General features: G+C 43.4%; 1 protein-coding gene across 3 annotated transcripts; it reads left to right on the top strand.

The window, feature by feature from the left end:
- The first annotated feature begins 508 nt into the window (after positions 1-508).
- Positions 509-24,252, top strand: EFS (embryonal Fyn-associated substrate). 3 transcript variants are annotated; one of them, XM_083188479.1, is made up of 7 exons: positions 509-693; positions 1,046-1,135; positions 8,840-9,154; positions 9,234-9,347; positions 10,105-11,082; positions 11,383-11,478; positions 22,902-24,251. In XM_083188479.1, the coding sequence occupies exons 2-7, from the start codon at positions 1,130-1,132 to the stop codon at positions 23,319-23,321; spliced, it is 1,929 nt and encodes a 642-aa protein (XP_083044605.1). In that variant the 5' UTR covers positions 509-693; positions 1,046-1,129; the 3' UTR covers positions 23,322-24,251. The 3 variants fall into 3 exon arrangements, with proteins under 3 accessions (XP_083044605.1, XP_083044621.1, XP_083044613.1); XM_083188495.1 differs by having other exon boundaries at positions 513-693; positions 11,383-11,463; positions 22,902-24,248; XM_083188487.1 differs by lacking the exon at positions 509-693 and adding an exon at positions 774-917 and having other exon boundaries at positions 22,902-24,252.
- Positions 24,253-24,775: the final 523 nt, after the last annotated feature.

The raw sequence follows: 24,775 nt of genomic DNA, 5'->3' as shown, positions 1-24,775 counted from the left end.
CAGAGGACCCTTGTGTGTGCAGTGCACAGTATATACAGTGTGCCTGCTGCTGACTGTCCCCTCAAACAAGAGACCTTCTGTTCCCACGCAAACCAGATTCATGAGCCCGTTTGCAGGCAGTAGCATGTGTATATGTGCTAGTAACATCTCATTCTCTCCGCCATAACACTTTAATCATGGAACGAATCTGTGAGTAATTTGTACAGATTCTCCATGACAATAAAGTGGATACAGCCAGTGAGAGGGCATGTGGCTGCTTATTATGCAAATCCCAGCAGGGAATCCATGCGTTACTCCCCATGTGGCTGCGCTGCCTGCCGGCCTCTGGTGCGGTAGGGGTTACACTGCGGCTCTCTGGCACAGAAGGGGTTAGCAAGCAGTGTTTGCAGAATGCCTCTCCCCCTCTCTCCGCCCCGTCTCCCAGTCCCACTGTATAATATGCACATTATTAAAACCCTCATACAACTGGGCACATAGGCGGCACCTCTCCTATTTCACTACTCCTCCCTGGCCGCCGTCTCTCCTCCCCCACTGACCCGCCTCCCCTCACTCTCTCCTCCTCCACCCACTCTCCCCCACCTTTGTGCTGCCTCCCTCCCTCCCCCTGCTATCCTCCCTATTCTCCCCAGCGCTGGGCTGGAGGACAAGAGAGGCATTTACGTGCTACAGGACTTGTGAACTCTCACTTTTGAGGTGAGACCCCCCCCCCCCTGCACCTTTGTACCTCTGCTGCTTCATCTAGCTGTACCTCCTTCTCTGCATCTGTCCATTTTCCAGGATCCTCTTGTCTCATGTGTGCTTCTTACACTGGGTCCTGAGGTGTCTGCCTCATGCCTCACCCCATGTCCTATGTACCTGGCTGCACTTCCTCATAGTGTATTAGTACAACCTCTGTGTTATTGAGATCACTATCTCAGGTGCCATAGCTTCTGTTCCTGTCCCATTCCTTAACTGTGTGTATATGCTTCCTCTACCTGTGCACAAACCTACCTGTGTTCCTTCCACTTACTCCTATTGTCCCTGTTTTTATTTCCTTGTGTTCTAGGTTCCAGGTTGTGTGAGGCCACTTTTGCTGTGTTAGATAAACTCCCTACTCAATGGCCTGTGAGTGACTGGCACAGACGACGCAATGCCAGTAAGTGTTTTGTGCTGAATATACATTGGGACTTTTTAGTGTCTGGGAATCGTCACAGTATTGCAACTATTTGTTGTGTTTATTTCCTCGCTATTGTTGTGTTTATGTGTATCTCAGTGCTTTGGGTGGGGGTCTACTGTAAGGCAACTGGGAAAGTCACATAAGGTGACCTCCTAATGAATGTAATATTAATGGGTGTATTGGGTGCCCACAGTTTCTCTTCTGCAACTATGGCTCTATTAGACATTTCATTATTGTTATTGCCATGTTCCAAACCTAATGATTGCTGTTCTATGTGTAGTATTGCATTTAGCACTACCATGCCTGTTGAATTAGCTGATATTTTGGGTGAAATGTAATAGGGTGAGAGATATGGTAAGAAATCTCCAGTTGTTGTTTTTTAAGGCAGCAATCAATTTACACTGCAAAATCAACTAGTTTTGCAGTGTAACTGATTACCGCTTATAAATACTGGAGATTTCTTCCCAAATCTCTCACTTTCTGATTCTCTCACCCTATTACATTTCACACATTGTCTTGGATTACTTGTGGGAAAGAAAATGTATCCCAAAGTTTGGAGCCATGCATTTTAAGAATATGTACAGTAAGTGTGCCAAGTATGATCTAAATCACATATCCAACTATCTGTGGTTTTAGGATTGCATTTTCTGAATTACCAAGTACTTGGCTTCAAGATCTGTAAATAAGGAGTTAATGTTCCCAAAATTGATTACTCTGCATTGTATATTGTATAAGGGAATGTGTAGTGGTGACTGATCTTGTAGCAGCAGATAATGAGCTTTGCACTTCTGTGACACTGATACTATGCAGTGAATAAACAGATTCTGGTTAAATACTTCCTTTCTCACCCACTTGTCTGTGTCTCTGTGCCAGTCTACATGGCATTACTGGGGTGTACGGTCTTTAAGAAAATCGCATGTACAGTTTTAATCTATTTTTGTCTTGGCATTAACTAGAATACTTCTATTTGGAGGACTGAATGGTAAAGCTGGCATTAGAATAAAAGTTCAGCACTGGATTGAAGGGACAACTATGGAAATATAATGGAACTCCTTTAATGAGTATGTAGTAGTACGATACACAACACAGACTGTGTTGCTGGTCCTTGCCAATTAGAATGTACCAGTGAGGTGACTATTAGATACAGTACAGATGGACCTCTAGTGCCTTAGGGCGGGATGCTCTAACATCTGCTGTCCCACTTTGCAGGCATTCGCCGGCTACCACATCCACATTAATTGCATATTCACTAACGTATGCGATTATTAACGCAAAGGACAGCTTTTGCGGTAAGAGTTGTCCTATGCAGTAGGTGGCAAGCTGGGAGGGATCCGTGACGTATCCCTCAAACAGTGCTGCGGTGAGAAGCCCATAGGCTTCTATAGGGTATCGCCATCTTTTTATGGCGATACCCCCCGAAGCATGACCCCGGCTTGCGTGCTGTAGTGCATATGACAATGTGGTTAAAAACCCCTATAACTAGGTTTTTACTGCATTTTCTCTTTAGTGCATCCCGCCCAAGAGAATATAAATATATCCTCTAGATGAGTCTAGTATCTGTGTTCTTATAGAGAATGTATTTTGCAGGGTGGGTGCAAATATATATATTGACCTCCTGCCAAGTGGTTCTTCAGCTGAGACTGATCAGGAACTATGTTTACTGTTGATGAGAAACTTTCCTGCTCAGGGTAGTGGCAAATTGGAGCTTCTCCAGCTCCAGGATTGCTTGTTTATTCATTTGTAATAGGGAAAGCGCAGCACATTTATCGCTCACATTGTCTGACCTGCGCAGTGGGTTCTGTACAGTTATAATGGATGTCAGTATTCCAGCATTTTTACTGAACTCTTTTGACACTCATGTGCGTGCTCTAAACATGGCTGGAGAGGCATAAGGTGCGTACACACTATGCAATATTTTTTGTGCACGATAACACTATACACACTATGCAATATTTTTTGTGCACGATAACACTATACACACTGCAATATTTTTTGTGCACGATAACCATATCGTTAATGATGTTATCATGCATATCCTCTAGTGTGTTCACACTAAATTGTCAATGATGCGCACTGCCGCAGGTAGTTAAGGACACCCCTTCACCCACTTTTGTCTAGCCATGAGACGTCATTCTCCTATTCCATCATAGAAACTACTAACTTTCAAATCTGAATAATTAGACAATACTTTCAAAGCACCTGTGTGACATCCCCCTGGTCCTGCTATTCCAATGGTCAAGAATATGTGCTTTAAATTCCGGAGTCTGCATTGTATAATCTGGATATCCAGAGGGCGTTCTTAGGACTTGATGTGTCTGGTCACTAATGTGTGAAAGTAATTTTAGCTCAATGTCATGGTAGCAGGAATTCGTAGCATGTCAGTAATGGTGGGACAGAGTCAGTCTGGTAATAATAAATGCCATAGTAAAAGGTTGGGTTTACAGTAAACTAGGCAGCAAGCTCTATAGCTCCAATTTGTCCTGGGACATTTCCAGTTTTAGTCATTGGCAAACTAGAACTTGTAAGAATGAATATAGTAGAATTCAAGATATTAATTATTTAATTTAAAAAAAATGAAATACATTTGCAAAAGGTTTTTCTATCTTTGCCAGTGATCAGGAAGAGATAGATTTTATTAACTAAGCAAACTCAATTTCTTGAAAAATAAAAATGTACCTGGCAACTGTATAGAGAGAGAGAAATAATTATCTGAATAAAGTTTTATGTAAACTAGATTATAAATTCACCTCCTGGAATCTGGGAGACACCCGTAAATAGCTTAAACCTGTATATACAGTTTGCTGGTAAAATTCATTTGATCTCAATTTGTAAAAGGAAAAAAAAATATTCAGGGGTATTTGTCAAAGCTTGAAGAGAGAGATAAAGTATTAGCCAAACAGCCTTTGCATTGTATTATACAGGTTGTTTTAAAAAAATGTTATGAGTTGAGTGGTCTCTCCAAGTTTTGATGAATACCCTTTTTATTATTCAAGGAAACTGTTTTCCCTCTTCCTATTTGTATAAAATACCACACACACACACACACACACACACACACACACACACACACACACACACACACACACACACACACACACACACAGAGTTTATTATATATTTTAGCTATTACAAGGGTATCTTACAGTATCCTATGTCCTGATGCAGCTGGTGTAGGAGAGTGATTTGGTTTCTTAGAATGAAAACTATGTGGATGGCTCAGGACAGATCTAAAGATATATAGTAAATGATCTGCAGATGGATCGGACAGTGTGTTCTGCTTACACACTGCGTGGTTAGTTGTGACTAACGGCTCAACTGTGCTTTGCTCATCACTGCCAGTCTGTGCAGCGGGTGTATGGGCGGTAAGCGGATCGCCCATAAACTCAGCACGGTGCACCAATATAGCTTTAGCTATATTCAGACATATTGCTGGTATACACTGGCCAACGGACTAGTGATATATCCGCTATTCAATTGAACATCCAATCTATTGGCCAGTGTGTAGCAAGCATAACAGTGGTGAATGATAGTGTGGCTACATGATGGCATCATAATTAGCATTGCTGGCTTTCAGAAAATATGACCATGGTTTCAATTCCTACCACAATGTTCTATACATGGAGTTTCCAAAAAAAAAGCTAGTGGTTTTTTTTTTTTTAAGGCGTATCTTTAGTTTTTTTCCCATATCCTGACCATACTGTTTGAAGACCCCATGGGCAACATACCAGTGATGTCATGTAGCAGTAAACCACTTGTCTCCTCATATCTCTAATTTGATGGGAGGAGACTGGGATTGTGCCCAGCCCTCAGACTGAATCAGCCATCAGTGAGGACTAGAGGCGACGTCTCCCCCCAGCTCATTAGCTGATATACCAACCTCCATAGTGAGGCAACTTTGTCTGCAGCCTCTCCTGGTCCTTTCTACCTCAGTGTTATTTGCTGCTTCACAGCCTCGCTCAAGCCCGGCAGTGTATGACCATTAGAGGAAGCTTTGCTCATTGCTGCCTCATCCCTCATATCTTCCTGTATTTGCAGTGGAGTGCGGCAAATATGAGTTTTGGCTTTAAAATTTTGACAGTACAAAGAAGAAATTAATAAATTCTAAAAAAAACATTTTTATTATACGAATACTTTTTTACTGTCAAAACTCTGGCTGCCCATCTTTGCACCATGCTACATTGTTCTAGTAGCATTAAGGTTAAAGCATTAATAGTACCTCAAAGGCCTCTGCACTCCAGGCATCTTCTTAAATTGCCAAATGGATGATCCCGTTATGGTTCCATATCCCATCCTGGGATTGGCGGCATCCCAGAATTTGGCCCTTAAATTGATGGGATGTGAATCCCAAAATCAGAGTCTCTACCCATAGTCAGTCTATTGCCAGGTGCTCAGATGCTGCCTGGCTGCTCCTGCCCCCAGCTGTGTGGCTCTGCACAGCGTGATGTGGCCACACCGCTGCAGTCCTAGCCTCACTGCACTGCTCCCAGCCACATTCCAGCACCATTGCTCCCAGCAGGGCTGATGGGATTTTTTTGTGGGGATGGGGGGTGTTGTTTTTTTTTTTTTGTGGCCCATTATCCGAGTGAAGTGTTCTACGTGTCTGATAATGAATCATTGTCCATCTGATTTATATTACAGAGCGGGTCAGCAGGAAAGGCTGAAGCTGCACAATTTGTTGCGTCTAACTTCTGTCTCTGGCATGGGATGGATCTCACTTGTACTAAGTGCATCCACCCAGCCTATTCTTGGATGATGTTGCATTATTCAACCCTAGAGTAATTATGGTTTTCTCTATTGCATGTAGGGAACGTTATAATGTAGTCTATAGAGAGTCGGGGTATGATACAGTGGCATCCGTTTTATATAAACCAATTTGTGCTTCCGACTTTTAGAGTAGGGGGATCTTGGGAGGGAAAAGGAGGATTCAGATGTAAAAGAGGAAGTAATGTGAAATATGCTGTGGCTCAATAAAGGGGGTCCTTTAGAGCAATGCCTGATGTAAGGTTTTATATGTACCAAAATGATCATGCTTATTCATCTGAGTAATTACTTTTTCTGCATATATATGTTACATTGCAGTTATTTTCCCCTTTTTAAATTGTGTGTAAAAAATAAAAATGCTTGGACAGAACCTGGTGGTGGTGGTTGTTGTGTTGTTGCCGCCCATGGCATTACTACTCTGTGTCTAATTTGGCTGCACATTATTGCTCAGCAATCAGACGTCCACCATTTCTCATGGTGCTGCTGTGAGATCGTACACTAGCAGAGGTGTTGATGCTGGGGGGATGGTGCATAGTCCCTGTATTGTGTGCAGAGTTAGTGCAGCCGCTACAAACTCAGGATGATGACACATGAGGAGAATGAAACAATTAGATCTGCTGTTTATCTAATTTTCTTTCTGTGTGAGTGATGTCTTTGAGCAGTTCTTGAACCGGTTTATACTGGGCAATGACTTGGACGCAGTGCTCCCTTTTTTCTCTTTATTCTGTATCAGAGATGATGTCACCGCCACATGTTCTGTTCTCTTAAAGAGACAGACGTATACAGCATAATGGGCGAGAGACATGGCAGGGTGAGGGGAAGGTGATCTTCTGAAATACTGATAGCATTAACCTTCAGAAACCAGTAAATGACAGCTGCCTCTGTGTAGGAATAGCAGCAAGCCTCCGTTATGCAGTGCACGGCTGTCTGCCCCTGGGCTAGCATGCATAGCTTTGTGTATTATAGAGTTGCTATTACTATTTATGGACTGAAGGTCTGTTTCACATTGCATATCTGTATGTTGAAGTATCTGTTGTGTCTGCACTGTATGAGTTTCCCAGATTTCTGTTGTATTAATAAGCATTCGGGTGAGTCCTTTCCTATGGCTCCCTATTCAGAGCAGTTCCCATAATTTCGGTTTCTACAATTTTTGGGAGGGAATTTCCTATTTCTCTTATTTCGTTCTGGATTAAGTAAGCCGCCATCTCCTTACTTTGATTACATTTTGGCTTGACGCTAATAATAAAATATAATATTTGAACCTCACCCAGCCCGGTACTCAGTTTGCCTTATGGTGTTTCCTAGATGAATTTACACTAAACATTAAAGCTCTGCCAGTCGCCGACTGTTGTGTCTGTAACTGAAGTGCCAAGATCCTGACAAATCTGCAACTCATGTTTGGCAAATCAATGAACTTGCTGTCACCCAGTCACTATTGTAGTATTTTTTTATTTTTTTAAATGTTTAGTTTTTAACTACGATCTGATGGTTTCTACAGCAATGTGCCTCTGTATTTATAGCTGTATCTTGACTAAAAGGTTGTAAATCCTATATAATAATAATAATAGGCTAATGCTCCTCCTCACCTCTGGTAGAATTCAAGTGTTGTGCATGCCCGCAGCCACTAGATGGTACCCGCTGGAGCAGTTGAAGTAGTGTTCATTCTAGCACCCGCTATCTTTGAAAACCCACGCAGTTCCTCTTCCTCGTCTGGAGTGTTGCTGTCTGCTGTGGTGTTTCTAGCACAGGTCTGGTTTGCATGTCAGTGCTGATATACAGACCACACTGTGCTAGAAGCACTACATCAGACAGCGACACCCCAGGCAGGGAAGAGGAACTGCATGAGTTTTCAAAGATAGCGGGTGCTAGAATGAACACTAGTTGAAGTATTATATTATTCAGATGCGCACTGCCGCTGACATTACTGTTATGTTGTGCTGTCATTCTGATTGGCTGGTAACTAGTCCTCCTAATACAACAGAGTATGCATGGGTGCAATCCGTGAACAATTTTATAAAGATTTAATTTCCAGCATGGTCCTATTCATATAAAAACCAGCAGTCCGTATACAACTATAGTATTTTACCAGTGTACTCGACAGATGAAGCTTGTGTGTACTGGGCTGGACTGAAGTTTGTGGGGTCCCCTACTAATAAAATTATTAATAACATTGATGTCATTAAAAAGTATAATGTGTAAATATTCCAAACACCATATAGATGTGTTAAACATGCTGTTGTGCCCCAGTTCACATTATGCCACCCAGGAACCTCAGTTCACATGTGCAGCAGCGTTCCCCCACAATGAGGATGCACATCTAATATCTGTACCGATTCATGGTGCAGTAGTAGTGAATAGATGCTCGGTGATTGTGCACAGTGCCTATTCACAGGAGAGGGACCAGGGGCATGGCCAGCAGCTCACAGTGCACTGAGCATTCCCTACAGTTGATGTTGATTGTGACTGTCTTGTGGGGCCTACACAAGGGGCGATTTTTCAAGGCATTTTCTGAGCGATCTGACTAGAACACTTAGAAAATGGCACTGCATCGCTCCATGTGTAGGAGCCATAGCGAGTCCTGGCCCTGCACGTCACTATTAGCTGGCAATTTAATATTGTTCATGCAGGCTAAATCTAGTGAGATCGCTGGTCAGGGCCAGTATTCTCCCCAGAGAACAAAGGCCCTGACAGATCGCATAGCACATAGTGCTGCAGCACTGTGTGCTGAGTGATCTACATTGCTCAGATCGCTGGGCAGTGTCGCACTGTGTGTAGGCCCCATTGGTTTGCCTGTGAACTCCTGTCTCCATTGTTTTGTGATTGTACAGAATGCAGATCTGTCATTCAGTGAGCACCTAAGCAGCAGTTTTCCTGGTTGTGGCTCTTCTGTCTGAACATGCTTTATTTTTATTTTCCCTCCAGGCGCAGCTGGCACAAGCTTTGTATGATAATGCTGCAGAGAGCCCTGAAGAGCTTAGCTTTCGGAAAGGTGACGTAATGTTGGTCCTGGAACGGGATGCTCCTTCCCTCGGTGGATGGTGGCGTTGTTCTCTTAAGGGAAAACAAGGAATTGCACCTGGAAATCGATTGCAACTTCTACCAGAGACTGACTCGCAGGAAAGTGAATACCAGGCACCACGTCTCCTTGGGGCTGTCGTATCGACCACAAAGTCACAAAACCTAGAAGAAAAGCTAGAAAATGTTAGGGATACACCAACAATTCACTCATGCGCTGAGGTGAGATACAGACCGTGAGATGTCAGTCGGTTTACATAGCTAGTAATGTTTTGAAAAAACATGTTTGCCTTCTTTGTAGGTATATCAGGTACCATCTATTGCACGCCTCTGCATCTCACCACCTACCACATCTCATGATGATATCTACAACTCCCCACGTCAAATTGAAATGTCTACGCCCTGCCCACAGGAGGTGAGGTCACTTGAATATTTCAGGTATAAATTAATAACTAGTAAAGTGATTGTTACCAGATTTTTATGACAAAGTATTTTTTGCTAGTTTCATAACACGTTTTTATTTAGTGTGATATAAACTGTGGTACTTATGTAGTATCTGGGCTGCCGATTTTTTGATTGTATGCCTTAAGTTAAGGCATACAATCAGATGCGATGCGATGCGATATCGCATCGCATCGCATCGCATCCGATATCGGATGCGATGACCCGATTTTTCCATAGGAATCAATGTTAAAATGATTCCTATGGAAAAATGGGTCCTTTTCATACCCCTACTATCCAAGTGGGCATGGAGTTGGATATAAACCTGTGGCGAGCGTAGCGAGCCACCGAGCCCGAAGCGTGGCGAGCGAAGCGAGCCCCGCGAGGGGACGGTATTCGTCCCCTCGCGGGGCTCGCTTCGCTCGCCACGCTTCGGGCTCGGTGGCTCGCTACGCTCGCCACAGGTTTATATCCAACTCCATGCCCACTTGGATAGTAGGGGTATGAAAAGGACCCATTTTTCCCATTGAATTCCATGTTAAAATGGACTCAGTCCATTTTAACATTGATTCCTATGGAAAAATCGGGTCATCGCATCGCATCGAATCGCATGGTCGCATGCGATGCGATGCGATCTCCCGATCCGACCCGATTTAGAAATCGGCAGCCCAGATACTACATAAGTACCTAAACTGTATTTTATTTTAAATCCCTCTCTCCATGTCCTTCAGGTGTATGACATGCCATCAGCATTGCTAAGGGATTCACAGTCTGTATCTGATACATATGACAGTCCAGTGTTGCGAGTGAAAAATGTTTCTGTGCCCCCACCTGAGGTGATTGCAGAAGACATATACGATGTGCCTCCAACATTCCATAATGTGGCGGTAGAGGAGGCTGAGGAAGATGAGGGGATTTATTCCATGCCTTCTAACTTAAAACGGGTGTCAGGTCTTCAAAATCTGTATGAAGCGCCTGAAGATATTCTTAGTTGTGGTCCTGTACCGGAAACTCTTGAACCGCCTCTGACTCATCGTCTTTCAATATCCAGTACTGGCAGTGCTCGATCGGCAGATTCTGGCGGAAGTCGGGAGTCCAGTCTGCCATCTCTTCTCTCTAGGGATCCTCGTAATGATGGCCTTTGTACTATGGAAGCATTAAGAATGTTGTACCAGGAACTGCAAAGGACCATATTACTTATGAAGGATGGGTTAGAGGAAGGTGCAAAAAGAGGATGCTTAGAAAATCAAAGAACAGCTCAGGGGGTGGAAGCCCTGAAGGACTTTGTGGGCTTGGCACAGGTTGTTCTGCTTTACTCTTGCCAAGCCTCAGATCCCTCACTGCATCGGGAACTCTCGGGACACCTAGAACAACTTGAGCATGCTTTGCAGGCACTACAGGAGGAAAGTACTGCAATGTCATTGGTAAATTTAATTCAAGAGCAGAGTGGGTATATTGTAGCACTGGTAAATACCAATGCTAGCCTTCTTTTCCCACGACCACGACTTTGTTCCAGTGAAAGCCTTTCACGTCGTCCACTTCCTGCAATACCAACCGCCTCCCCTGCTTCCCACCGCAAGGGTAGCATTCAGGACCGACCACTGCCACCACCACCCATCATGCATCAATCCTCTGGCGAACCTGAGGAGGATGTTCACTGTGAATATGAGAGGATTCAATGCAGAGACAATCACTATGTTCATCTACAGGTGAGAGACCCATTAGGGAGTTATTCTCTGCATTTAATCCCTGCATGTCTAGTGCCTTATGCTTCATTAGCATATTGAAGCCGTTATTTCACCAATTTCTTTGTTGGAGAAAAAGGCTTAAGGTACCAATTACCCGGTACGTTTTGTGCTAAAATAGCATCGCATTGCATGCACAATGATGCTATTTTAGCACAAAAAGTACCGGGTAATCGGTACGTGTATGGGCACCTTTACTCCTACTCTGTAGAATGGCCATGTCATATACTGGACTTTTTAAAATGTTTAAAATTTTTACACTAGGGTACTGTCATTGCTCATGCACCATCAAAATCCAAAGACCGTCAGGCAGACATCGAACAGTGCCATTCAGAAGAGAGAAAGGTGAGAGACTCCAAGGTTGTTACCACTTATTTGTATTCTGGATACATTGATGGTTCTTTTTATCCATAAGATGATCACATAATATCACATGAATGTTGAACCAGCTCCTAAATACCTGTGCTCTTAATTAGCAATATGGAAAACATGGGGTGCTAAATATAATTTTATTTAGTTTAGTTTCTTATTCCGCAGCACTTTACACAGAATATTTGAACATTCTCATCAGTCCCTGCCCCAATGGAGCTTACAGTTTGTTCCCTACCACATGTACATGCACATACAGAGATTCTAGGGTTAATTTAGTTGGGAGCCAATCCTGAAGTCCAAGTTTAAATGCCGTGCAGGATGTTTTTTGTGATTTTCAATAATTTTGCACAGTAAATGATTACCCCTTTAAAAAAAAAATTCAGCAGTCGGCCAGTGTATGGCTGCCAAATTTGGATTTAATTGAATCCGACCCAGGATCTCTTGTTAGAGTTGTGCATATTGGCATTGAATTTAGGTGCCTAATGTTTGCACAGGTCTGAATTCAGAACGATTGTTTCGGTCTGAGCATGCGCATTGTCCCCATGCACATGTGCAAGCCCCAGCTGCGCGCGCCTTCAATTAAGTTTTTCTTTCCCTTTGCCGAGGTGCTCACAGTCTGAGTGACAGGCAGGGGCCGTTCCTGGGTGGACCCCAGCATTTCATGAGCGTGCCCACAAAAACCCACACATCCATTCACATCCCTGCACATGGATTCATGTGGCGGGGGGGCGTTTGCATGTCAGCGTTAACCTGCATGTGTGGCTGCAAAAACAGGCGTCTGGTATATAATTTATATATAAATATCATGTATAAAATCTAACATAAACATCAACAAAGGGACGACAATAGTACATAACAGCAATATCCTCTCATGTCAAAAATGAACTCTCAAAGTACTGTATTTATTGAAAAATTTCAATAAATTGCAAAAACATTTAGTCCTGCATGCATACCTAAACAAAAAGGCATATAGAGAGAACGAGATGAGAGAAAGAAGAGCAAAAACAAGAGAATGTCAGTGTCTTTCAGCATTCAACAACTGTAGGGGAGGGCGCAGTCAAATATGTAGCACTCTACAGATTCTTTACATTTCAACCATGAATACCATGTGTCAGTAAAAACAGAAAAGGGTAATTTTTAGATGATGAGGTAACTTATCCATAGCTATGTAGCGGTTCACCCTCTAGAACCACCGGGAGATAGGGGGACAGGTTGAGGATCACCAAAAGCATGATCTGTTTGCTCTGGCATTCATTAAGGGGTATCAGACAGTTCTGGGAAAAGCCACCAGATATGCAGTGGGGAATCCCGAGCCTGGTTACATCTCCAGCTCTATCCAGAGATATTCGGGAAAATCAGATGTACATGTACTGGCGATCTATACCATCTAGATAAGATCTTATATGGAGTATCGAAAACTTGAATTGAAGATGAGCCGGCATATTAAAATATTTTGGGCCACTTGTCATCCTGCGTAGTATTCAAGTTATTTTTGCTAAACTTTAACATAAGAGGGAAAATCGGTAGATAATGTCTCCAAACATAATTTAGTGTTAGCAGGTCTGTCTGATGGGGTGGATGGCAGCAGGCTAGGCAGGATAATAATAATAAAATTAAAAAAATACAGAAAAAACTGTCAGGTTTTGACAAAAAAAAAAACTTTGACAGGTCTGGCCCTTGCTGCTGCTGCAGCTCCCAGGAGTCTTTACATGCAATAATTCGAATGCGATTTTATTGCATGTACAAAATGGCACATCAAGTGCCAAATTGTATGTGAGCCCTCCCGGGGAGCTCAAAAGAAATTACGTCCGACATGACAAGTCTACCTTGTGGGGGCCATAAGTGATTATATACGAGAGACACCGGCGGAGGACCAGCTCGTCAGGGAAGGTTTGAGAGGCCTGGGGGAAAGTCAGAATTACCAAAGAGGGGATTAGGAAGCAAAATTGTTTTAAGTTTCTGACATTTTTATATTCGGTCCTAAAGTAGGATGGAAAACGTGGAGTCATGTACTGACCCAAGGGAGAATCGAGAAGGAGAGTTTAGAGCCGTGATTTAAAATATGCCTCCATTGTTTAGTGGCAGGAATTCTGGAAATCTCAACTATTCTAGCCATCTGTACAGCATGATAGTAACTTAAGAAATGCGGAAGCTGAAAGCCTCCTAGCATGACTCTGGATCAAAATATTCTGAGAGAGACTAGCTCTACTAGTTCCCCCAAACAAAATGTCTTATCAAGCCTTGTATCGTCTTAAAATAAGATAACAAAAGGGGTATGGATCATCGGCTGGACAGTCATTAGGTCCACATGGAGTTTAAAAAAAAAAAAAAATTCACCCAGATGTTTACACAGTTGACATGGTCACCGTAACGTAGCTGCACTCACCATGCTTTGGGCACGGTGCCTCGCTACACTCGGCACACTATTTTATTCTCCAACCACACCCTGTTGGATGGTAGGGCATGAAATACCATCTGTCGGCTAAAAAAACAACAACATGAAAATCCCCATGTCGGCCTATTGACCTAACGTCATGTCGACCTAGTGACCGTATCCCGAGTCTGCAGAAGATACAAAACCTTGGGCAGAATGTTAATTTTAAATGTATTAATCCGCCTAAACCTAGAGAGTCTCAAAAAGGTCTTGCAACCTTGCAATTATAAGCCCTACATTCAGGCATTTTCTGAGCGATTTTTACTAAATCTCTCAGTAAATGCCTTAAAATGCAGGTAAATTGCTGTATATGTGTAGAACATAGTGCTTTAAATGCGTGGCCCCGCCGGTCTGAATCCGGCGGTGATTAATAACCTGGACACAGCTTATTAATCGGTCGGGACGTGATCTCAACTGAGATGTTGGCTCATGTCTGACCCTGACACCTCACTCGGCACACAGCACTGTGGGCCTTATTCTGGTTCACTCTCAGAGGCAAATTCCTTCTCAAATGTACAAAACCATGTGGGGCAGGTGTAACTTGTGCAGAGAGAATGAGATTTGGGTGGGGTTTTACTTCCAAGTGAGATCTATATTACAGTGTAAAAATAAAGCAGCCAGTATTTTCCCTGCACAGAAACAAAACACCCTACCCAAACCTAATATTATATGCACATGTTATATCTGCCCCCCTGCAGTGCACATGGTTTTGTCCATTTGAGAAGGAATTTGCCTCTGAACCAGAATATGGCCCTGTGTGCTGAGAGAGACCGAGCGTTCTGAGCAAAGAAGCTTCGCTCAGAACGCTCATCAGCCCATAAGAGGGAAAAAATTTAGTTTGAAGAGAGTACTAATGTTTGGAGATAACACCCCTAGATAGTTGATATGGGAAGGATGCCAAAGGAATTGAAAGGAGTCCCTACGGCCTTCCACAATATTTCCAGGAGTAGAGATTCCAGGGCAACTGATTTCATATAATTAATTATAAGCAATTTTTATCTCAAGCATCATGCGATGCGATCGACACGATTTTTACATTGGAATCAATGTAAAATGGTCCCGGAGACCCAATGTTACATTGGGCCCAATGTAAAAAGCCCCCGAAACCCTAATTTTAATTGCATACCCCCCCTCATGGGTGAAATGGCCCCCCATTGTTAACGCCACCCCACGATGAACGCCAACCCGAAGCGTGGCGAGCGCAGCGGTACGCGTCCTCCGACCTTTTCATACCCCCACTATCCACGTCGGCGTGGAGTTGATTTTATAAAGTTTGGCGAGAGCAGCGAGCCACCGAGCCCGAAGTGTGGCAAGCGGACGCGCATAACTTCACAGGTATACGCGTCCGCTCACCACCGCCCCTCGAAATTAACAGGTGAAAGGGGTCAGCCCTGGCATGTACCGTTGTTTATCTGAAAAGGATTGGATCAAGACCCATTGATCCATACTCTGGCAGAGGGGGAACTATACAAGGCAAGTATGCAATGGAGACGGTGAGATCCCAGACCCTTACTGCTGAGAAGACATTCCATGAACAACCAATCAATACTATCGAAGCCCTTTTCTACATCCGTAGATAGGAAGACCACATGCTCTCTCCCTGCCTTATTGTAGTGGATAAGGTCGATTTTATTTTAGACGTATTGGGGGGAATTTACTAAAGGAACTTTGTAAAAAAAATAGGTGTATTCGCATTGCTAGCACATCAATACGACTACGAATTGCCGTATTTTCGGGATAGTAAATGTCAAAAATAAGTGTATTTCTGGATACAAATACACCTATTTTTTTTACAAATTTCCTTTAGTAAATTTCCCCCATTGTCTTTAGTTTCACAACCTTTGATGAAGCCGATTTGATCATCATGTGTCAGGTCTGGGAGAAGTGAACCCAAGTGATTAGACCATGGGTCCTCAAACTGCGGCCCTCCAGATGTTGTGAAACTACAATTCCCAGCATGCCTTGCCACAGTTTTAACACTCCCTTATAGGAAAACTGTGGTAAGGCATGCTGGGATTTGTAGTTTCACCACATCTGGAGGGCCGCAGTTTGAGGACCCATGGATTAGACCATAATTTGGCATATAATTTTACATCATTATTTAGTAGAGAAATAGGTCTATAGCTGGCACACTGGGAGGGATATTTACCTTCTTTGAGGATTATCGTAACGTGAGCTTCAAGCGTTTGAGGAGAGAAACCTACTTTATCAGAGGCTGCTTTACATGCCATTAGGAATAGAGGTAGGAGTGAATCACAATAAGTTTTATAATAACAAAGGGAACCCATCAGGGCCTGGACTTTTTCCAGTCAGCATAGCCAATAGCGCCCCTCTATAATAAAAGGTTGGTTGATTGAAGACCTGTCCTCCTCTGCTATCATTGGGAAGCCAACATAGGAAAGGTACACTACAATCACCTCCCGAAACAGAGGAAGCACATGAGAATCTTGATCTTTCTTCAAGTTATATAATTCTGTATAGAATTTTTGAAAGGCTGCAGCAATCTGTGGGAAAGTATGTACTATAATCGTGTAGCGAGTGCTCATAGGACTGGACTCTTTGTGCTCAAATAGCCCTAGCCAACATGGAACCAGGTTTATCACCCCTTAAGTAAAATTTGTGTTTACATTTATTCTTATCCAATTTTATCTTATTCTGGAGGAACGTGTTAAAGGCTAATCTAGCTGCAGTGAGTTCCTGTAGGATAATGGGGTCCATGGGCTTCCCAGATTATCATGGTAGAAATGACCCTACTTTTTGAGTTGCCCTTTTAGCATTCAACATTTAAAGAGATGTATTGGTAGAGCAAACACATACAGAAGCTATTATACCCCAAAAGGATGGTTTATTTTTTGGGTTACTTGTATCCTTTAGATGCATTTTCTTGTGTTTTCATATGGAAAAATACTGGTTAATAATTATGATACAATGTAATCACAGTAAGGTATCTTTTTGTTCTAGGTAAATAAAATGCACAACTCTATGTCAAACTCTATGGTGTATATTCAGTTAAGCCCTATTTTTTTTTTTTCCAACTAGCCACTTTTCAGTCAAATATAGATTTGACCTATTCAATTATAGTGCTAATTTCTCAGCTAGTCAAAAAATTTGGAACACATGGATTAGCAAATATCAAGGGGAAATTTAATAAGATGAGAGATTTGGTAACAAATCTCCAGAGTTTTTTTAAAGCGGCAATCATTTACACTGTGAAACCAATTTGATTTTAAAGTACAAATGATTGCCGCTTTAAAAAACCTCATTAAATTTCACCCAAGATGTCTAGGTGTGGAATCCGCTAAACAAAAGATTTTTAAGTGGAGTTGGATTCCAAGTGCAGGTTAGTTTGCCCATGGAATGATTGTTAGTGCCAGTCAGGAGGATTACACACGCAGCTCTCTAAACAGATCATAGAGAATGATGTTTAAGAACATGAGCAACAGTTTGGTTGGTGAAAATTGGTTCAGTCAGGAAGGTGATAGTAACTTAAATTAACCATGATTACAACAGTGTTATGCACAGGAGCATCTCTGCAAGCATAGCACATTGAAACTTGCACAGCAGAAGACTACAATGGGTTCCATTACTGTCCAGCTAAGGACCAGACACCAATGTTACTAATGCTGGACAGCTGAAGACTGCAAAAGATCACCTGATTTGATAAATCTCAGTGTATGCCATGACATGCAGATGTTAAGGTCCGTGTAAACAACATTAATCCAGATGGGATACATACAATATCCTGGCAGTGGTGAGGCTGGTGGTCAAAAGATCTACCCAGCTTCCCGATACAGAGAATACTGCCAGAGCGTAAGCAGGTTACGACCCCCCCCCCCCCCCACACACACACACACACAACCACACCCCCCCCCCCCCCCCCTTAGCCCCCTGCAGGCTGACCCTAATGTGTAACACTAAGTCCCCTCATAGTGGCTGATCCTGCCCCACCCCTGCATACCTGCATTTGGGATGCCGTCCCAGGATTCCAGTCAACATTCTGATCCATTTTGCCGTTCCCGTGCCGCTGTTCTGATGGCATTCCGACCACCAGTATTATAACTGCATCTACTTGTGTTAGTGACACTAGTTGGTAGTGGTATGGTGTGTGGAATGGTTTCTTGGCACAAATTAGGCCCCTTAATACCAACTACACATTGAATCAATGCCACAGCCTATTGTTGCTGACCATGTGCATCCCTTTATGACAACAGTCTACCCATATTCCAAAGGCTAGTTCCAGCAGCATAATGTGATATGTCCCAAAGCTCAACACAGACCAGAGCCCAAATGTTTCCAAATGCTTGAATAAATTTAACAAAGAAGTCTGTATGTTCTGGGGAAAGGGGAGATACTACATTCTAGATGGCTGTGCCTTAGAAAGTGGACATTATGGGTGAAATGTAATAGGATGAGAGATTTGGTAAGAAAGCTCCGGATTTTTTAAGCAGCAATCATTTACACTGCAAAATCAAACTGGTTTTCCAGTGTTAATGATTTCCGCTTAAAAATCCCGGAGCTTTCTTACCAAATCTCTCACTTTCTGAATCTCTCACTCTATTACATTGCACCCTATGGGTCAGAATCTGACCCATACAGGGGCGTAACTATGAATTGGGCGCCCCCCGCCATTAATGGGGGGGCGCCCCCTCCCCCCCCCCCCCCCCCGCAGCACCCCCCCCCCCCCCCTCCGCAGCACCCCCCCATCCCCAGCCTTACCTGTCTTGCTGCCGCTGGTCCCGGCTCCCTTGCTGGCTTTATTCTTCTGCTATGGAGACGGACCAACACAAAATGTCCGCCCCCATACAGCAGACAGTTTCAGAGAACTGTCTGCTATATGGGGCGGACATTTTATTGTGGTCCGTCTCACTAGCAGAAGAACTGAAGACAGGTAAGGCTGCGGGCGGCGGATGGGCGGGCGGTGGATCGGCGGACGGGTGCTAACTATAGCAACGCAGGCCCCCGGCGCCCCCACATGCACAGCGCCCCCCCCGCGACCGCGGGGGCTGCGGTGCTATAGTTACGCCACTGGACCCATAAAGTAATGCTGGGGAACAGGCAGATACAATGTTAGACCAACAAGCATTTTATGTCAGTGCAGATATCTGGGACATATACTGTGTATTGGTCATGATATTAGCACTTAGCACCTGGGATGGGGACATTGCCCATTCCATGTACATGGGGAAAGGTCTATTGGTTGGCCGTGGCAGGGCATACACTGTCCCATGCATCCGACATTACACTTTGAAAATAGGGAATTGTGGGAACATGTGATTCGCTATGTGTGAACGAATGTTATTATCTGATTGGTTGCTAGCATATACACTGCAATTATCTGGGTGATATCAGATATTTGTAGCATGAATGCCTAGCATAAGGGTTATTTAATGTGCCTATATCAGGAAAGCCTGATGTGGAATGGTGTGACATTTTCAATTCACTGTGAAAGATGTGGACATCAATTTGGATTTAGGTATAAGCTCATATACACTCTATTTCAAAATAATAAAAAAATATCTAACTTTTACATTTGAAGAATTCCTTATTCTCTAACCTGCAGCAATGAATCTAATGAGAAATATCATCGATGATGCTGTTCAGAAGTCCCCCATAACCCCACAATGTACTGGTACTGTACAGTAAATGCTGATCTAACTGCCAGCTTTAATAAAAGAAGGATTACTATATGGATAACATACACTGTATCATGCTTTGCTGGAAAGAATGAGAATAGTGATCTTTTAATAATCACTAAGCAATGAAGTATTAACTTGATAAAAAAAAAAATAAAGCCTGAATTTGTGAAAAGGCCACTGCAGCTAGACCAGACGTGCCAAGGAGGGTGCCAAGCCGTTATGTAGTTGCAATTGTTCATAATGATATTCTGTAGCACAGTGGAACACTGTTACTCTTAGTGTTTGATTTATTTATGTAATGCAGGGACTGATGGGTGGGACTGCATGCTGTCTTATCACCCCTATCTTGCTACCAACATCACTATATATCAGAGGTTCCCAAACTGTGTGCCGCAGCTCCCTGGGGTGCTGCAGCCAGTGCACACATAGAGGCAGCCAGAAGCCACTTGTACGCATTGCAAGCAGGGAGTGAATTGTGCTGCAGGGGTGGGGGAGCGGAGTCAACCTGTGGCAGGCGGAGAGGAGGCGGGATAAGGAAACGCACTCACTTGCTATGCTCACCAACCTGTGTTCTCTGGGGAAGGAGGTTGTGCTACGGGCTGGGGCTGCTCACTCCTTGCAGGAAGCTGGGGCCTGCCCTCAGCCCCTCTGCGCTGTGACTGCACCAGGCCCGGACTGAACACTGGACGTCTGCCAGATCACCATCCCCAGCCACTCATGCTGGGAGCAGCCTCTTCCCTCTCACTGGGTTGCTGGGGATAGCTGTTTGCAGAGAGGGCAGATGGGTCTGACTGGTACAGGGTGCAGAGGGGTCTAATGGTACTGGGGTAGAGAAGTCTGCAAGATACAGAGAGGGCAGAGGGGTCTAACTGGTACAGGGTGCAGAGGGGTCTGCTAGGCACAGAGAGGGCAGAGGTATATTTCGGGAAAAGAAAGAGCAGAGCTCTCTCCAGAGTACAAAGTGGGCAGAGGTCATCGCGGGGTACAGAGAGGGCAGAGGTGCCCCTGCAGCGTTACTCGGTGCTTGCAGGCAGGGAGAAAATTGTTAGATGGTTATTCCCCCACCCCCCAGTGTGCATGGCTGTAAACACGTTCACAGCCATGCACAGGGGCCCATGAGCTCAGCAGGGTGGCATTTATCTGCTGCTGGTCTGAATTGGGCTCTTGGTGCATCACCTTGATAGAAAGCATGAGCTGTTTTTTTTGTTTGTTTGTTTTTAAGTGGGTCCAGGTGCTCAGCGTGCCTTGAAAAAGTCACGGAGACAGAAAGAGTTTGTGAACTACGGCTATATATATATAAAAAAGACTACATCCGCCTAACTTTTTTGAGGTAAATTACCACCAGTGACCACTAGAGGCCATTTGATGGATGAAATTACCCCTTAATAGAAAATGAAACTAAAATGATCTGTTTCAATCTGGATATGGACAAAGGGGAGCTGTGAAGACAGAGAATGGAGATAGGAGCAGCCATCATTTTGGTGAACTTTTAACTAGTACATTGTACATTTAATAATAAATAAATAAGCTACCCATTTTTCATTTAAATATAACTAACCTCTTGTCTGTGGTTATAAGCCAAGTACAGTACAGATGCATCAAATATTAACATTGGTGCATCATATATGCCTGCTACATGTTTACTATGTCACAATAATGGATATATTCTTTAGTAGGGCATGTATATATAGTAGAAGTTGCCTATGCCTTCATACATTTGTTACCCAAAATTCAACCCATGGAATGAATTAGTTCTCTATATAGTGCTGCTATATATATATATATATATATATCTATATCCGTAATGTGGCTTTTCCCCATAAAGGCCTTTCAATCCCATCGCATTATTGCAAAACAAATTAGCCCCCCCCGGTCTTCTGTTCCATTTGTAATCAAAATATTTCAGCCCTTTTTCTTCTTTCTTCCTTAGTCACTTGCAACTTCCCTCCTCATCACAATGCTTACTGTACATTTTATTTCTATGGAATTGCACAGATGGTTCTCTGGGGCTGTGCAATTTCCTTACAAATTGTAATTAGGTCCTGGGATAGGTCCCACCTACTTTGACATGCTGGAACTATGGCTCCCTCTGCAGCTTGAAAAAGGATAGTGCTGCCTTCATCTTACAACAGTACGGTGGCTCTTCTCAACCATAACGATGTACAGTGCCACAGCATTGACTTGTTACCACAAGAATGTGTTGGCTGTGCAGCTGCAGCAAATACAGAATAGTTTAGGCTTTCACCAGTGTGCCATTACCAGTAGTAAGGTTTGCTGTGGAGCAATATTATTGTATATATATTTTTTTAATAGTGAGCAATGTAGGTTTTTTTATTTTTTTTACTGTGGATGCCAATGTGTATGGGGGTGTAATTTTCCCTTTATGGGGTACTGGCTGTGTGCCTTGGCAATAAATAAATAAATAAAAAAAGACTAGAATCGCCACTTTGGCAGCAATGTTACCTAGATCTCACCCTGTGCAATTTTTTTTCTTGTGGGGTCTAGGCAAGAACTGTTTTTCCTACTACTTGCAAAAAAAAATTCTTTATAGGCTTGATGTGTACTGTGCTACATGTAGAGTGCACTCTGAACATTTGTAATTTGTCTGAAAGAAACTCAATGAGTTTTCCTTTTTATCAGTACTTATTGCAGGCTTTCCCAGCCTCCACCCTCAAAGCCCATTTAAGCTGGGTACACACTGGGCTATATGCTGATTGGCCCAGACAGCAAATCGCTCTGTGTGTGCACCCTATCTTGTGGTGCTAGGTTTAATGTGCTGCACATCGAACCTAGCAACATCATGCATGTTAATGAAGGATGGAACAGTGACCGTTGCGATGTGTACCCAGCTGATGGGATGACATCACCTCTGTGTGTGCCCAGCTTCGTAGTCCAAGTTTTAATTTTTTTTCCATGCTTGAGCACAGGTAACTTAATTAGTACCTCAGTTATTTTTACTTAATCATCTATGTTGTAGCCTGGATTTTACTAAAACCTACACTGTTAAGCCATGCACTCATGGGGCAATTCAGCAAAGCGATATTGACTAGTCACAATCACTTAGAATGTGTCTATGAATCACGCTATGTGTACACAGCGGGCGAGAACCATGCATGGTCCCGCAACATTGCTATCACCTGGCACAATAGACACTGCACTGGATGATAGACATGGCAGGTTTATTTGAGGTATAATAGGGACCTGTACCCCAATCTCATTTATGACTTTTTTTTTAATCATGTATGCTATATAAAGTGCTTACATAGGCTTGGCTAACTTGCTGACAGACCATATATATTGGTGTTCTGTTGCTAGTATTCTAAATACTTTTTCTCTTTCAGGCTGAAATCTACCCAGAGCCTTCAGAAGATGATCAGCATTTGCTACATTTTTATGCATCTCAAAGCAACGGACACCTCCGCACCCTCCAAGCCTGTGTGGGCACCTTCCTGGGCAGTGCAAGCACACAACCTCCACGTGTTTTCGTAGGGCACGGAAAGCAGTTGGTGATTGCTGCACATAAGCTGGTGTTCATTGGGGACACGCTTTGTCGACTGCTCAGCTGTAGCCAACTACAAGCTAAACTGGCAGGGGAAGGAGGATCTCTCTGCCAAGCACTGAAGGAAGTTGTGCTGGCAACAAAGGAGGCAGCTGCATTGTACCCTTCCCCTGATGCACTGAAAGCTATGGCAGTTAGTGTATCTGTACTGTGTACCTGTGCACATAGCTTCACGGACCTTTTACAGAAGTTAGCTAGGTGAGGTAATGCAAGACATCTGGACAAGACCGCATTCTGTTTGTATAGTGCCAAGGCATTTTCAGGAGATCATGTGACTGCCATGGACATTGACCTTTTTTCAATATTTATTTTGTAACTAGAGAAACTGTCTCTGGTGTTGAATTTAAATATATAAAAATAAATGACAATAAAATAACTGGATGCAGCATAGCAGTGGTGCATTTTTCATGGTATAACATTACTTAACCTGATGTGCACCAATAGAAAACATTTTTGCTTTACATAAAATTGCTGCACCACATTTATAGAGACTTCAAGCTTCAGCAGAATGAACAGTCTTCTGATCACGGACAAAAGCACTAATTACACTCATGTATTCTGAATGATAGGCCTGTGCCATTTTACAGTGATTTAATAGCTACCACTTCTGGGCTGTTAAAGAAAAATGTTGTAAAATGGATAAACGTTAGACTCTTCATACACTTCCAACAAGTCACAGGATCTGGAGCAGCCTTTTTTTAATTCTACCTATGATTGTTACATATCAAACAGCCTAAAATAGTAAACACGGGCTTGTCTTCAGTCACACAGCAGCCTCAGGGTGGTTTCACACGCTCTGGCTGATGCCGGGCGGCAAAATCCTGCACGGCCAAGAAGCCATGCACAGAAGTTTACAATGGTCGGGATGGCCACAGCCCAGCAGCCTTCCTTTCCAGTGGTGACATCCAACGGCCGGGCAGTGACCGTCCTGTGTGGATGGACAATCCTGTCCATTTTAACTACTGTGTACGGCACATCTTTTGGCAGTGCGGGGTTTTGCCGCCTGGTGAAACAGCCCTCAGGCATGGAAGGTTGTGGCAAAGGTTTAACCTTTTGAGTACCAACATCTGTGAGAAATGTTTAAAATAACCACTAAAAATGCCAGTTAAATTTGTTAAATTCAAATAAAAAAAGTGGTGTTTAAGAAGTTTCATATTATAAGGTAACCATTACAGGTCATTATGATAAATGCAAATGTTTGGGTACTTGTTTCCTAGCCCAGCGCCGCCGATTTTAATTGTATGCAATCGGGTTGCAAAAACCGGGCCAATCGCATGATTGACCCAACCGACCCGATTTTTTACATTGGAACCAATGTTAAATGGTCCCTGAGACCTGATTTTACATTGGCCCCAATGTTAAATGCCCCCCAGACCCCATTTTTCATTCTATGCCCCCCCCCATTGTTAACACCACGAACAACGTGAACCCGAAGCGTGGCGAGCCGGCGGTACGTGTCCTCCGACCTTTTCATACCCCCACTATCCACGGCGGCGTGGAGTTGACTTTATATAGTGTGGCGAGCCACCGATCCCGAAGCGGTGTGAGTCCCGTGCATTACTTCACAGGTATTATGCGTCCCTCGGTGGCTCGCCACACTATATAAATTCAACTCCACGCTTCGGATTTACGTTCATCGTGGGGTGGCGTTAACGA

The sequence above is a fragment of the Crinia signifera genome, chromosome 1 (genome assembly GCF_055691185.1).
Source record: "Crinia signifera chromosome 1, ASM5569118v1, whole genome shotgun sequence".
Lineage (NCBI taxonomy): Eukaryota > Metazoa > Chordata > Amphibia > Anura > Myobatrachidae > Crinia > Crinia signifera.
Note: the sequence above shows the minus strand (reverse complement) of the source record. Positions and strands in the feature narration are given on the sequence as shown.

Excerpts from the sequence above, each read along its gene's own strand:
- EFS (XM_083188487.1), top strand. Across the intron at positions 9,348-10,104 it reads CTACGCCCTGCCCACAGGAG|GTGTATGACATGCCATCAGC; the intron begins GTGAGGTCACTT and ends CATGTCCTTCAG. Across the intron at positions 11,479-22,901 it reads GAAAGGTGAGAGACTCCAAG|GCTGAAATCTACCCAGAGCC; the intron begins GTTGTTACCACT and ends TTTCTCTTTCAG.